The 16,258-nt window shown below is 43.1% G+C and overlaps 1 protein-coding gene across 1 annotated transcript; it reads left to right on the top strand.

Annotated features, from left to right (window-relative positions):
• Positions 1-5,332: 5,332 nt before the first annotated feature.
• Positions 5,333-13,267, top strand: Trim21 (tripartite motif containing 21). Its single transcript, XM_051192494.1, has 6 exons — positions 5,333-5,767; positions 6,145-6,240; positions 7,789-8,019; positions 9,710-9,732; positions 10,265-10,365; positions 10,655-13,267. Exons 1-6 carry the CDS (start codon positions 5,372-5,374, stop codon positions 11,197-11,199), a joined length of 1,392 nt encoding a protein of 463 aa, XP_051048451.1. The 5' UTR covers positions 5,333-5,371; the 3' UTR covers positions 11,200-13,267.
• Positions 13,268-16,258: the final 2,991 nt, after the last annotated feature.

Raw genomic sequence — 16,258 nt, 5'->3', positions numbered from 1 at the left:
AAAATTTAAGTCTAAGGACAAGTTACTGGGGAAAAGGATTTCTAATTTTGTTTCCACAGAAAATGAAAAGCTGAGGATTCCTTCCAGACTAATGTGGTTTGATCAAGCAAGACCCCCTGAAACAGAGTCCCAGGTGATCAACATTCAAAACAGTTGGGAGAAGGCAACCAGGATTTCTGCATCTCCTTCGGATCCCCCATGACAGCGCCCCCTACCAGCAGGAAGCAGTTTGGAAAGAATGATGCCCAAATTCCCAAATATTGTTTATAAATGTTTGTTGTCATTTAAATGGGCTTGGTTAAATGGTTAATGATCACAACCAATTCTTTTAAAGGTAAAAAGGTATAGAGATGAATACTTTGTTTTAAAATGGATTTTCATTTATTGATACAATTTAAGGTCAATTTTGTGATGTGTATATTTCTCCTCTTGTTTAGGTATTGTGTTTATATAGCTCATTTAAAAATGTAATGTATAATTTAATACAGATTTTATAGATAGTTACCTATGATAATCAAAACTTAGAGTTAAGTTAGTTAGGTTTTCAAGATACACAAAGATGTATTTGAGATGGATAGGCATTCTTCAAACCGTTCAAAGACCTACATAATATGGCATTTAAAATGGTTTAGAGTTTTTCTTAACAGTGAGGCACAATTGCTCCTGGCAACACCACCAGCATCAGAAAGGAAGATGGACCTTGAAGAAACACGTTATGGAATTTGCTTTCAATATGGCAAGACTAGCCATTTGAGCAAGATACTGCTCTTGTCTGGACTGTTTGACTTTATGCTGTATAAACTGGACATGCAGGACCCACAGGAAAGTTACTGCTGATACAAGATGGACATTGCTACAGGGTTCCTGCTTCATAGAAGAGTCTGCCAGATAGTCTGCAGGACACAGAGAAAAGTGACTGACAAACTGCCAATACAGATGGACAGTTTAAAGTTTCTTGCTTTGCTGAGGAGTCTGCCAGACACACTATGGCCTATGGGCTGAAGGTGGAACATTACAGAAGAACTTCAGGTGACTGATCAGGCAGCGAGTTGTCTCTGCCATTTCTAGAGTTTATATATTATCCTTCTGTGGTCTTTGAAGGAGTTGAAGACAGATAGTTATGGTTATAGTTGTCTTTAGTTAGGATTAAAGATAAGTTACATGTAGGACTTCAGACTCACAACGATGGATAGATGATGAAATATTTTCTTTAAATCTTGCTAAATGTTAATGGACTAAATACTGTTAACTGTGGTTCTTATTTGATAACTGTTTTGTTATACATTTTGCTATGTTAAGGTTAAAACCCTTCTTTTTATTTTAGACAGAAAAGAGAGGATGATGGGAGATGTCATTCTATAAATATGTTTCTCTTATTGGTTAATGAATAAAGCGTTGTTGGCCAATAGCAAAGCAAGATAGGCGGGACTAGGAGACAAGGAGGAGAGAGGAAGTAGGAGGGAGGTGATCCAAGATGGAGGATAGAGAAAAGAATGCCAGCCCCTCTCTCTGGTAAGATAAGACCACGTGGAAATACTTAGATTAATAGAAATGGGTTAATAATTGAGACAGAGCTAGACGATAAGAAATAAGTAACTGGCCTACAGTTTTATATCTAAAGAAGGAAAGAAAGAAAGAAAGAAAGAAAGAAAGAAAGAAAGAAAGAAAGGATAGGTAGTCAGTAGAATTACGTTATGTCCTGTTAAGAGCACAGGTATGGTACCAATTTGAAAACCTGTCAGCTGGGGACTGAATGTCTGCATATTCATGAAATTCATATATCAAGATGATGATGATTGTAAGGAGTACAGTTTTTTTTTTTTTTTTTTTTTTTTTTTTTTTTTTTTGTCGGCAGCCTAGTCTTGTCCCGCCGCCGTGCCAGCCCCAAATAATGTACAGAGACTTTGTATTTGATATAATGTTGTTGGTCTATTATTTGTTTTTTATAGGCTAGTTCTGTCTTAAGTGAGATGTCATTCTGTATATGTTTCTCATACTGGTTAATAAATAAAGCACTGTTGGCCAATAGGAAAGGAGGATAGGAGGGACTAGGAGACAAGGAGGAAGAGAAAGTAGTAAGGAGTCAGCATGGAGAGACCGGGGTGACCAGACGCCTGCCTCACTCCCCGGTAAGGAGACCACGAGGAAATACATAAAAATGGGTTAATAATTAAGACAGAGCTAACCGATTAGAAACTAACACCTGGCCAATAGCATTGTATCAAATACAGAGTCTCTGTGCATTATTTGGGGCTGGCGGCGTGGCAACAGGACAAGACCAGCAACAGCAGGTGGAAAAAACCGTACTCCTTACAGATGATGATGATGATGACAACAAGAAGAAGAAATGAAGCTGTGGATTAGGATCCTTATCAAAAAAAAAAAAAAAAAAAAAAAAAAAGGTTCAAGGACCTCGCCCCTCGTCTTGAGAAGAGAGCGAGTGTAAGGCAGCAAATCTGTTGATATCTTGGACTTCCCATCTTCCACAACTATAAAAAAAGAAAGATTTTTTTTTTTAGTTACTCAATCCATGGTACTTTATTACAGGAACAGAAATCGACAAAGGCCTTACCTATGAGAGTAAAGGGTAATTCTGATGCATGGGTAAAGCCAGCAACACTCTGTCACCCACTCTTGTCCATCCCCCATTCCTGTTGAGCCCTTCCTCTTCCCAGGCAGCTTTCACGTCTTTGGAGCTTTTTAGGTCACTATAGAAATATAGAAATAGGCAGAGGATGCAGTTCCTGTCCTGGCCAGAGTGCACTTCTCCATACCGGGACAACTTTGGCTACTGACATACATTAAAGTCAATGGAGATTACGACTAAAATCCATAATATTCTCACTTCACTAACATCTAACACCACTAATATTCTGGACAATAATGTCAGTGGCATTGTTCTTTCCCAAAGAAAGACTTGGGTCATTTTAACAGGAAAAAAGGAGACTGAAATACCAAAGCACTATCAGTAGGTGAAGGGAATTTGGAATGAGTGATACTTTGGATGTTATTAGTCAGCCTGTATGCATATGTTCCAATAGGATCCTAGGGTGGGTGTTATCAATCCAGTGTGTAAACAAAAAAACAGAGAGCCATCTAGTGGTATATAGCAAAATGGACACCGAATCTACCTCTACCTTATCTTGGGATAAGTTTCTTTTCTGACCTCAGTAGTGGCTTACTCAATGCCTTCGTGAAACAGCAACATGTCTTCAGGGGTATACAGCAGAGTTTCCTGATGTCTACAGCTCTCTTTGTCCTTTCAGATGCTTGACTGATTTTCACTGTGGTTCCTGGGACTGTTTGTGTGGATTCAAATCCCACTATAGCAGCACAAGCTAGACAATGCCCTTTGGCTGGGGTGGGGGGGGAGTCTCTTAAATAGGACTAGAAATTCCAAAGTATTGGATGTTTTTATGTGTCAAGGAAAATTCAACCAGTGTTTTTAGCGCAAGTTATAATAAAGTCAATGCTCACAAATCTCTACTCCCTTCATTGGTGCAACACCTACCTTGACATCATAAGGAATAAATTTCTCACCCCAGACTATTTGAGAAGAGGGGAGAAAACTCGGAAGATGGGGTGGTGGGAAATGAGTATAATTAAAGTACACTGTACAATTAATATATGCTAATTAAAACAGTGAAGGGATCTTTCACCCCAGATTTTAAAGAACTACCAATCTTGTGGGAAGGAACCCATTCCTGGAAGTTACAAGCAAATAGTGATTCCTCTCCATGGGGACCCTCTCTCCCAGATGCTCCCAGATGGGAGGTGAAGACCAGTGTCAAAGACAACACGTTGATATCCTGTAGATTACGTTGTTAAATAAGACCAGCAGGCCTGAGAGAACATACACAGCAGGGCAGTTTCCTCCACCTGTGCCTGCAGCTAGCAGTCAGCAGCTTCTAGCCCCTCTGACCTCTCTCTCACACTCTCCACACAAGTCTCCGCCTCCCTGCTTCTGTCCTTCCCTAGCGGCTCAACTATGAGCTCCTCCCCTTGCGCCTCCTGCTTCCTTCTAGACAAGCCTCTGAGAGGAAACTGAAAGTGAAATTTAGGTAGCAGGCTTGTGAAAGGACTCTGGGAGCCCTTAGCCCAAGCTGACGACCCTGGAAAGGTGAGTGAGGCTGGGATCCCCGACCCACCTAGGAGTGCTCTCTCCTGCGCCAGATTCAAGGAGCCCCTTCCCACCAGCGCCCCCCACGCCGAACCTGCTGGCGCAACTGCAGAGTTCCCCAGTTCCAGCCCTGACAGGCTGCCCACACAGGCCAGGGGAAGCCGGGCTCTGAATGTGACTTTCCTGGTGCCCCGCCTAGAAGGGGCTGCTTTAGTGACTGGTGCCTGAGCTGAGGCGAGGGGGGCTAGTAAAGGAGGGAGAAGCAGCCTGTGACCTAGCCCAGAGAGGAGCCCAGGGAAACTCCTACCCCTTGAAGACCTCTGCTGGAATGTTCTACTGGAAATTTATGTGGGTTTAAGACACTCAACGCCCTAAAGGAAGTTGAGACAGGTACTAGGTTTGGAGAGACTTAGAGAAAAGCCCAGCAAGTGCCCCCTAACAAATGTGTATGGATAAGTACACATATTCACATATATACATAAACATTCATATAGCAGAATGTGTGGGCACACCTACATTGATGCATTTGTGCTCAAGTATATTTTATATATAAGAACATATGTACATACATACATACTTACACATGCAACCCTAATGACTGGGAAATGTACCCTTAGATGATGTCATAATGAACACACACCTTGAAAAGTATACTTGTATGAACCTGAGAGAGTAACTAATGACACACCTAGGCTGTGTGATATAGCCTATTGTTCATCATCGTATTTGACCAAAATGTCTCATGTAATGAATAACTGAGTAAACCTTTGACTCCTAATCCCTAACACCTGTGGTTATTGTCAAGATTAATGAAGATGGACATAAGCATGTAGCACCCAGTTGGAATATGGAGGGTGCTTAGTAAATATGGTATACAGTAAATGGTCACTCTCGCACCATGAAGGCCTGGATGAGATGAGAGGAGGTATGTGGGAGATGTCTGGATACTAGGCTTAAAGCAGGGGTGAATATGGTGGAGTGGAATTATTAACAGCATTATCAGTGCCTCTTCTGGAGATTCAGTTTCCCCTTCTGCCTGACTGAATCAATGGGTCAGACTATGGAGGAGAGGCTGCTGTTGTTCAGGTTGATACTCTTGCCTTCGTTTGGTTTTTCCCTCCCATGACATTCTCTCATATGTTTCCTTTTGCATTATTTTGGGGACTTCTGGTATTGTCTTGCTTTTGCTTTTGTCATTCAAACTTTCATTTATCTCTTCCTTTCCCCTCTCTGCACTCAAAAGCCTCAAAGATGTCTCTGGAAAAGATGTGGGAGGATGTCACCTGCTCTGTCTGTCTGGACCCCATGGTGGAGCCTATGAGTATCGAATGTGGCCATAGCTTCTGCAAGGAATGCATTTCTGAGGTTGGAAAAAATGGTGGTGGTTCATGTCCCGAGTGCCGACAACAGTTTCTGCTCAGAAACCTCAGGCCCAATCGACATATAGCCAACACGATAGAAAACCTTAAACAAACAGCCAGGGATGCCAAGAAGGGCACCCAGGAAGACCGCTGCATGAAGCATGGAGAGAAACTTCATGTGTTCTGTGAGGAAGATGGGCAGGCCCTTTGCTGGGTGTGTGCCCAGTCTGGGAAACACCGTGACCACACCAAGGTCCCTATTGAAGAGGCTGCTCTGGTGTACCAGGTGAGGCCCTAGCACAGAGACACAGGTAGGTATAAAGAAGATGCTCCATGAAGAATGCTTTGTTCCCCAGAACAGTGGCTGAGAGTCACCCCTATAGCAAAGAAGTTGGGGAATGGAGGGATAATTTCTCCTTTCACTGAGAGGTACTTATGCATCAAATATAAGCCTATTTCTCAGGAGCAGAGGCCATGTCATGGGACATGCGTGGATCATGCTTCCTCTGGCTTCCTGGCAAATTAGAAATGTAATGACCCAGATCCCATTACTCCATCACTGTCATTCTGCTTTGAAAGACATACTAGGTTTTCCCCCCAAAGTCTTCCCATCCCCTCCTCCACATCTCTAGCTGGGGACTAACCTGCCACGTTTTTCTACAGGAGAAGCTCCTCATGGCGCTAGAAAAACTGAGGAAAGGGAAAGAATTGGCCGAGAAGCTGGAAATGGATCTTGCAATGCAAAGAACAGACTGGAAGGCAAGAATCTGGGGATAGGATAGGCCCCAGGTCTTGACCCAAGCAAGCATTAACTATGACTGTGCCTATGCACGGGGTGGGGGAATTGTTTTATAGGTCACTCCCCGAGAATCATCCACACTATCTCTAAATAGAGAGGAATTTAAGAAAGAAAGAAGGCAGGAAACTTGAAATCAGATGAGATTTCCCCCAATCTGTCACAAAGATCAAGACCCTGTCTTGACCCTGTCTCAGTGGATAACAGTTTTGGGATAACAGAGTCAACACTGTAGTTTCTGGGTCTGAGGTGTCCTGTGAGGAAATCCCAACTCCTATGCCCTTCAGACATGACATAGGAGGGGTTGGGGGAGGACCCGACAACACAGCCCAAAAAGATCTATGTAAGTCGGATGTAGGAGGCCCACCTGACTCAGTGGCTACTTGATGATGACAAAAGCCTGTCACATTAATAATTTGCCAGTAGAAAATGGGATACATCTGAAATTGATGAGGAATGTAAAGGGCTTACAGCAATCACAGACCCCATAAGAGGAACTGGGGTTAACAAAGGCTGTGGTGGCAAAAGAGGTCATCCTCACACACAGCTAAACATGGAGCCGAACTCCTGGAATTCAGTTACAGAGAGAGAGAGGAGTGATGAGCAAAAAGGGGTCAAGACCAGGCTGGAGTAACCCACAGAAACTGATGACCTGAACAAGGGGGAGCTCATGGACCCCAATCTGATAGCTGGGAAACCAGCATAGGACCGACCCAAATTCCCCTGAATGTGGTGTTAGTTAGGAGGACTGGACAGTCTACGGGGCCTCTGGTAGTGGATCAGTATTTATCCCTAGTATACGAATGGACTTTTGGAGCCCATTCCACATAGAGAGATACTTCCTCTGCCTAGACACATGGGGGGAGGACCTGGGCCTTTCTCCAAGTGATATGACAGACTTTGAAGACTCCCCATGGAAAGCCTCACCCTCCCTGTTTCCCTCCCTGGGAAACAGAAAGGGGATGGGATGTGGGGTATTGGGGGACAGGGGAGGAGGGGAGGGTGGGAGAACTGAGATTGACATGTAAAACAAGCTTGTTTCAAATCTAAATTTTAAAAATTAAAAAAAGTAAAAGAGGTCATCCTGCAATCCTACATCGTCCGGTGACCCTCCCAAGATGCTAAAGACCTGGGACCACTGTTGTTCCCCAGGGCTTAGGAATTGTGTATAATTGGAAATGGGAACAGATTTACTATCTGTGACTTGTGGAGATAAGAGGACAAAGGGACTCCCCAAGGGTGTCGCTGGGTTTTAGAAGAAAGGTTGAGAAGCTATCTGTTGCTGCCAGAAGTTGCTGTGTGCCACCTTAACAGTGCTGTTTCCCTGACAGTTCTAGAGGCACTGTGCACTCTGCAGAGCATGAGTGGGGTGGGTATGCGCAGGCGCCTATTCCCAGGCATAAACAGAGGGATGGGTGACCAGGGAACAGAAACTCCTCCACCACTAAAGCCTAGGAACTTTTTATTAAAAATAAAAATGTAAAACTCCTGTCTTTCCCTTGCCACCACAGAGGAACGTGGACATACAAAAGTCGAGGATTCACTCGGAGTTTTTACACCAGAATAACTTGCTGGCCAAGGAGGAGCAGAGGCAGCTGCAGAAACTGGAGAAGGATGAGAGAGAGCACCTGAAACTCCTGGGGGAAAAGGAGGCTGAGCTGGCTGAGAAGAACCAGGCCCTGCAGGAGCTGATCGCAGAGCTGGAGAGGAGGATCCGGAGCTCTAAGCTGGAGCTCCTGCAGGTGCGATCCATGCAAGGGCACTAAGAGAAACTGGGAGAAAAGCAGAGTTATCTGGAACTGCTCCTAATGCAAGTGCTACCTTAATCTTTGGGACAGTCTTAAATAAACAGAAATGTGAACCCAGGGGTGGCTTCCATTCCAGAACAGCAAGGAACAGATACAGGAGAATGTGCTCCATATAGCAACCAATAGATAGACTCCCTGGGAAATGCCAGGTGTGGGAGCTGGAGCATGACACTTACCTCATGCCACCAGGATATATAGTATTACATATCTCAAGTGGTTTTCTCTTTTAAGGAATTAAATGAGAAAATCCATTCTGGTGCTTAGACAAGTAGCCATAAGGATGTTTTTGAAAGTATAATTTCCAAAACTGAGCTGTGTAACTTCTCTCCATAGTGATAGGTCATGGGAAACAGTTTTTCTTTCCTATAGTCAGTTTCTCCAATGATAAAGCTGTAGAGGGAGCGGGATACAGGAGAGTACCCCTAACATTAGTCATAGTTGCATTTTAATACTTCCTATGATTTCTGAGAGCTCCCTGCATGATTTTTAACTAGTTCTGCTTCTGCAAATAGTCTCACTCTTTTCCCAAAATAAATTTAGCTTTAAAATATTTTTTCCAAAGCATGATAACTAAGAAATTATGTGTTGGTGCTACTATTTTTTCTAATTTTTTCCCATAATGATAACTGCACATTCCTAAACAGGACACAGATGGCTTACCACGGTTCAGGTAAGTGCTACTGTGATCCCAATCCATGCATGAGAAGACTAGGGAGCAAAGACATTAATAAACTTAGTAAAAGAGTCAAGCTAAATGACATCAGTTTATCTAAGTAGGAAGAGGCAAAAGTTCAAATGAAATGCGTACATCATTGTTTTTTAAAAACTGTGTGCATTCTAACGCCATCTTGCATCCACCCATGATGTGTTAGCCTTACACTGGAACACTATGGTCTAGATGATCTCTGTGCTTCTTTTCTCACACCTCTGTCCCTGTCCCTCAGTCAGAGGCATACAGACATTTCCTTGAGGTTTTGTTCAGAAAAGCTGATGATACTGGTTTGGGCTTAGAAGGCTTTCCCTTGCCTATCACTGAACTGGGCTTCCTAGTGCCTTTTGACTGAGCCTAGGAGGTTGCCCGTTCCAACATTGTGGCTGTCACTCCTTAGGAATAAATATTCTCACTTAAGCTCACTCTAAATACAGCAGAGGATTAACCATAGCACATGACAAAGTTTTCAACCAACTAACCAAACCCTCCTCCCCAAACAACTCAAGCCCATAAATGGCAAGGTTCCTTTCTGAATATCCTATCCAGCCATTCTCTTCCCATGACAGTCTCTGGGCTTCAGTCGGGTTGCGCTGTTTATTTTCCTGTTCTACCATCTCCAGGGTCAATCATCCTCCTTCAAGAACCTAGCCCTTCTAATTTGTTTTATCAATCAGTCTTTAAACCCCTGATCATATCCAAGCTACAGGCCATATCCATGTTAGCTTCCTAGAAATTCTGTGAGCAGTCACAAATCCTTTCTGCTAAGAGCTACTCAGAGTCATCTGTGGCCTAAGGGAAGGCTGCAGACCAGAACACAGAGGAAACATGGGTGATGTCACATGACCTTGGGAGTTCCATCTCGGTGATCAATCAGAAACTCCAGAATTGACTCTATGTCTTTTCTCTCCTCAGGAGGTGAGGATTGTCCTGGAAAGGTAAGGAGAGATTTCCTCAGTTAGAAAGGGAATGGGAAGTGTGTGTACATAGAAATGGTTACGGAGTTAGGCACACATGCATTGGGAGTTTTCCCCGTGTATCCCTAGTCTCAGAGACCTGGTCCTCTCTAAAATGTTGTCTGGCCTCAAAAGGCTAATGGACATCTCAACTGGTGAATTGCCTGATGCAGTTAGACTATATCATCTTTTGAAAGTCCCCACCCCACCAAAAAAAGGTAATTTGAGTCTGCTAGGATCCTCCAGGTTCTTCACAGAACTCACCCTATTAGATGGTTGCCTAAAAATTAAATGGAGTCCACTTAGTAGTGACCTCTGGCTTTGGGAAGAGGTGGAGGTTATTTGAGTTACCTAGAACTTGAAACTCTGAAACTATTTTTTTTAACCTTTCACGTGGACATTGAATACATGAGTATTTGTAAATTTGTATTGAATGTGATTATCAAAGTCATCTATGAAGAATGTCATTAGGACTTGGGGTAGAAGACAGGAGTGCCAACTCTTTTTCCTCTAGGAGTAGATCCTTGAACCTGGGATCATTAGATGTTGCCTCCCCAGACCTGACAAATGCGTGCCATGTGCCAGGGCGGAAGAAGATGCTAAGGACATGTTGGGGTAAAGTGACGTCTAGGAACTGGGGGCTAGAATAGAATGGGATAATGAGGGTGCAGAATGGATGGTCACAGAGAGCACAGGATGGTGGCATGTGGAAAAGGTGGCAAGTACAGGTGGAATAGAGACATTTAGGTAAGGTTTCTTCACACATCACAGGCAGGGCCAGGGTGGGGGGTCATTTCTTCACATAGTGAGGTTCAGGGTCACCTTTGAGTTTACATGAATCCCCTCACTACAGGCAAAGAGTTGCTGGCCCCACCCAGACTTACCTATGATCTTTTTCCTGCAGTCCATATTACTCTAGATCGCAACACAGCCAACCCATGGCTCATCATCCCAAAGGATCGGAGACAAGTGAGGATTGGAGAGAGCCATCAAAATGTGTCTGAAAACAAAGAGAGATTTAATAATTACCCTATGGTGCTAGGTGCCCAAAGATTCACCTCTGGGAAGATGTACTGGGAGGTAGATGTGACCAGAAAGGAGGCCTGGGATCTTGGGGTTTGCAGAGAGTCTGTGCAGAGGAAGGGACAGTTTTCACTCAGTCCTGAGAATGGCTTCTGGACCATTTGGCTGTGGAAAAAAGACAACTATGAGGCTGGCACCAACCCCCAGACCACCCTCCACCTTCAGGTGCCTCCATGCCAAGTTGGGATCTTTGTAGACTATGAGGCTGGCATTGTCTCCTTCTACAACATCACTGACCATGGCTCCCTCATCTACACCTTCTCGGAGTGTGCCTTTGCTGGACCTCTGCGGCCCTTCTTCAGTGTCGGTTTCAATGATGATGGAGGAAATGCAGCACCTCTAAAGCTCTGTCCATTAAAGATGTGATGATCAGGAGCCAGTGCCTGATGACAGTACCCTCTGGACACTGTTACCTCCCCCTTGTCATGATCAAGGTCCAATGTCTACTGAAGGGCATTTCTGGCTACTGTTACTCACTTCCTGTTGGTGTTCCTCAGCCATGCACTCTGCCATTTTGGCCCATCCAGTTGGAACCATCCCACACCATCATCTCTTTAGAAGAGTCAAGGCCCCAGAATGAAGGCATTAGCTGGAGATAACAGAAAGTCAGTGTCAACTGACCTTCAACATCAATATTCCTAACATAGGTTCATTAAATGATTCCCTCCAGTGAAATAGACTCCTCACAATGGATCCAAACTTATCTAACTCAGTCAAAACCACATTTCTGCCTCCTTTGTGTAGCTTATTTTGTTTTCTTTTCTCTATTTCTTGGCTATTACCTTTGACCAGATGACTATTCCTGTATCGTCCATGGCTTGCAGAAGGACTTCCTTGGAAACTCTGCCTCAGTCCTTGTTGCTAAAGCCTGAAATATGTGTCTTTAACATTGTAAATCATTGTAGTTTAGGTTGGGTTTTGTTGTGGTTGTTGCTGCTGGAGGGTTTTTTAAATTTGTTGTTTGTGTGTTTGTTTGTTTGTTTTCCCTCCTTGGAATATATTCCAGTGTCAGAATATCTTCCAGGGTGACAAACCAAAACCAGAGTAAAGTAGTGAAAGTGGTTCGGGCAAGAGCTGAATAACAAAGACAGTGTATTCCATGTCCCCAGTGGCAGCCAAAGTCTAGGTACTATGCTAGCCTGGTCAGTGAGTCCTTGCAGTTGAATCTCACAAGGAAAGGACAGCTATGCTCAGAAGCTGATTGCTGTCAGTTTATGGGTGTACTCTTCCCTGGTTCCATTGCCTTGAAGAAAGTGCAATTAGTAGTTGAACTAGAACACAAATATATCCAGAGCTTCAAAAGAGCTGAAGCAGATTTAAGAAGGATGGATAAACACACAATAAAGAAAATCCAGAATGGGTTTTGTTTGTTTGTTTGTTTGTTTTTGTTTTGTTTAATTCAGTCAGTAGCTCCAGAAGTTTTCCCATACATTATGGATGGAAGCAATTATGACCCAACAGCTGCCAGAGTCAATAAACTGCAACTGTTCCCTTGTTCCAACACAAACCCAAGAAACCTCTCAGTTCTAGCAGCGCAGCCTCACAGAGATGCATTTTAACAGAACTACGACAACTGGAGGTCAACCTGGGGTGGTGTGAAAGGATCCTGGTGTGGACAGCTAGGATGAAAAGTGCCCAGCTGGTGCAACAGGTCCGAGTATCGAAGCTGACTGCTGAAGACTTAAAAGGAGAGAGATGTCTACCTCAGAAAGCTGAAAGAATTGTTGAACTAGCTGACTAGGAGGATGGACAGAGGACTATAAACATTCTCTATGCCTCATATGAAGGTTTTGTGGTACCCAATGAAGAGATCCAGGGATAGGACAAGAAGAATATCAACAGCTTGACCGAAAGAAAACATATGTATTTCTCTCATTCCAAGTGCTATTCCCTTTTATTATCGTTCTTAAGGACTTCACTTGTGATTTTGTTTGTCTTAAAAGTACGTTTTGGCTGGGATTTGGTGGTGCACACCTTTAATTCCAGCATTCAGGAGGCAGAGGCAGGCGGATCTCTGTGAGTTCCAGGCCAGCCTGGTCAGCAGAGCTAGCTCCAGGAAATCAACTCAGAAAAACCCTGTCTCAAAAAACCAAAAAAAAAAAAAAAAAAAAAAAAAGTATGTTTTGCCCCCTCCTTTGTCAGTAACTTTGAGTTTAAACTTTGTCTGACCTTGTAATCAAGCAGTGGCTTGTCCATTCAGGGGAACAAAGAGGCTGACCATAGGGCTCATCATGTGACTGCTGGTCACATGGTTTTGTCAAAAAGATGATTTTTGGAATACATGCAGGTGGTGACACCAGTACTGAGATGTAAACACTGAATTGAACTTTGAGCGAGTGTGAAGTTTGGCATAGAACATTTTGATAAATAAATGCCTTGAGAGTCTTTAGAATATGCTTCTGTGTTTCAAAATATAAAGGGAAACCTGACAGAATTTTCATTTTTTCATAGATTTTTTTAATGTAGATATGTGTGTTTTTATTTTTTTTTATTTTTTTATTATTTTATTTTATATAACAAAGTCCAATTAAATGAAAACAAACATTTATACACAATATTTGGGAATTTGGGCGTCGTTCTTTCCAAACTACTTCCTGCTGGTAAGGGGCACTGTCATGGGGGATTCAAAGAAGATTCAGAATCCTGGCTGTTGTCTGTAGGGCTGCTTTGTCCAGCTCTTTTGAATGTAGGATCACCTGGTACTCTGTTTCACGCGGTCTGGCGTGATCAAACCACATTAGTCTGGAAGGAATCCACATCTTTTCATTTTCTGTGGAAACAAAAATAGAAATCCTTTTCCCCAGTAACTTGTCCTTGAACTTAAATTTTGGAGTCAAAGCATTTTTTTTAATTTAATTTATTATTTTACATGTCGATCCCAGTTCCCTCTTCCTCCCTCCCTCCATACCTCCCTCCCTCCTTCCCTCCCTTTTACCCTCTCTGCCCTCTCATATGCCCTCTAACCACCCTCCCCTCCCATCCCCCCACCCCAATTCCATATGTAGGGGAATGCCATCCAGTTGGGGTCATGTAGATCTGACAGGTCATGGGAAGTAGGGACTAGGGCTTCTCTCCTGTCTCTAGATTAAGGCAGTTATCCCTCCATGGGGGATATGTTCGCAAAGTCCTTTTGTGCACCAGGGATACATCCTGGCTCCACTGTCTGAGTTCTCTTAGACTGCTCAGTCCTTCTGGCTGAGACCCATATTCAGGGGGGCCTGAGTCAGTCCCATGCTGGCTTCCCAGCTATCAGTCTAGTGGCCCTTAGCTCCTCCTTGTTCAGGTAAGCTGTCTATATGTGTTTCTGCTGCATAGTCTTGTCTTCTCCATCTGCATCTGGGTTCTAGTTCGACTCAGTGTTTATGTATGGGTGTTTGATCCTGTTTTCAACAGGCATTAGTTGAGGGCTCCATGGAGAAGATAGTTGTTGACCTCACTCTCCGGGAAGGGCATTTATGATAGCCTTTCCACGGAAGCTCAAATTGTTAGTTGGGAGCAGTCTTGTAGTTCTCTAGACCTTTCTTTGTGTTCAATTTTATATTCAAACCAATATTGGCTTCCTCTTTTATGTTCTCTCTCTGTGTCTCTGTCTCTCTCTCTCTTTCCTATCTTCTATTTCTAACCAGGCTCAATCTTCCTGGTCGCACATGTTTTCCTTTCCTCCCCCTCATTTTCTCCTACTTCTCTCTCCATTCGTTGCCTCCCCCACTTCACCTGAGCTCTGGGGAACTTGTCCATTACCAGTTCTGTGAGGGACTTTATATGAATCCCTTAGCATACACCTTGTATCCTAGTTCCTCTGGTGATGTGAATTATAGGCCGGTGATCCTTTGCTCTAGGTCTAAAATCCATATATGAGTGAGTACATACTGTGTTCCTCTTTTTGTGACTGGGTTACCTCATTCAGGATGGTTTCTTCAAGTGCCATCCACTTGCCTGCGAATTTCAAGATACCATTATTTTTTTCTGCAGAGTAGTATTCCATTGTGTAGATGTGCCACATCTTCATTAACCATTCTTCAATTGAGGGGCAACTAGGTTGCTTCCAGGTTCTTGCTATTACAAATAGTGCTGCTATGAACATAATTAAACAGATGTCTTTGTTGCATGGATGTGAATCCTTTGAGTATATGCCTAAGAGGGGGATTGCCGGGTCCTGTGGTAAACTAATTCCCATTTTCCTGAGGAACTGCCATACTGATCTCCAAAATGGCTGTATGAGTTTGCACTCCCACCAGCAGTGGAGGAGTGTTCCCATTTCTCCACATCCTCTCCAACATAAGTCATTATTTGTGTTTCTAATTTTAGCCATTCTGGCATAAGTAAGATGGTATCTCAAAGTTGTTTTGATTTGCATTTCCCTGATAGCTAAGGATGTGGAGCATTTTCTTAAGTGTCTTTCAGCCTTTTTTATTTCCTCTATTGAGAATTCTTTCTTCAGTTCTGTACCCCATTTTTTAATAGGGTTATTTGGTGTTTTGTTGACTAGTTTCTTGAGTTCTTTGTATATTTTGGAGATCAGCCCTTCGTCGGATATAGGATTGTTGAAAATCTTTTCCCAGTCTGTGGGCTGCTGTTTGGTCTTGTCCACTGTGTTCTTTGCCTTACAGAAGCTTCTAAGTTTGAAGAGGTCCCATTTATTAATTTTTTCTTTCAGTGTCTGTGCCCCTGGAGTTATGTTCAAGAAGCGGTCTCCTATACCAATTTATTCAAGGGTACCTCCTAATTTCTCTTCTAAGAGGATCAATGTGGCTGGATTGATGTTGAGGTCTTTGATCCATTTGGACTTGAGTTTTGTGCATGGTGACAGACATGGGTCTATCTGCAGTCTTCTACACACCCTCATCCAATTGTGCCAGCACCATTTGTTGAAGATGCTGTCCTCGCCCCATTGTATAATTTTAGCTGTTTGTCGAAAATCAGGTGTTCATAGGTGCGTGGATTAATATCAGGATTTTCAATTCGATTCCATTGGTCTACCTGTCTATTTTTATGCCAATACCAGGCTGTTTTCAGAACTATAGCCTGTAGTAGAGCTTAAAGTCAGGAATGGTGATGCCTCCTGAAGTTCTTTTATTGTATAGGGTTGTTTTGGCTATCCTGGATCTTTTGTTTTTCCATATAAAGTTGATTATTATCCTTTCAAGGTCGGTGAAGAATTGTGGTGGGATTTTAATGGGGATTGCATTGAATCTGTAGATTGCTTTTGGCAAGATTGCCATTTTTACTATGTTTATCCTACCTATCCAAGAGCATGGGAGATCTTTCCATTTTCTGGTATCTTCTTTAATTTCTTTCTTTAGAGTCACAAAGTTCTTATCATATAGGTCTTTTACTTGTTTGGTAAGCGTTACACCAAGATACTTTATGTTGCTTGTGGCTATTGTAAAGGGTGATGTTTCTCTGATTTCTTTCTCTGTTTCTT

The sequence above is a fragment of the Phodopus roborovskii genome, unplaced genomic scaffold (assembly GCF_943737965.1).
Source record: "Phodopus roborovskii unplaced genomic scaffold, PHOROB, whole genome shotgun sequence".
In the NCBI taxonomy this organism is placed as follows: domain Eukaryota; kingdom Metazoa; phylum Chordata; class Mammalia; order Rodentia; family Cricetidae; genus Phodopus; species Phodopus roborovskii.
This window is presented reverse-complemented; position numbering and strand designations above follow the sequence as displayed.

Bases quoted from the DNA above. Each gene is read 5' to 3' on its own strand.
- Trim21 (XM_051192494.1), top strand. From the start codon at position 5,372: ATGTCTCTGGAAAAGATGTGGGAGGATGTCACCTGCTCTGTCTGTCTG. The intron at 9,733-10,264 runs GTAAGGAGAGAT...TTTTTCCTCTAG, and splicing joins GTGAGGATTGTCCTGGAAAG to GAGTAGATCCTTGAACCTGG. The intron at 10,366-10,654 runs GTAAAGTGACGT...TTTTTCCTGCAG, and splicing joins GATGCTAAGGACATGTTGGG to TCCATATTACTCTAGATCGC.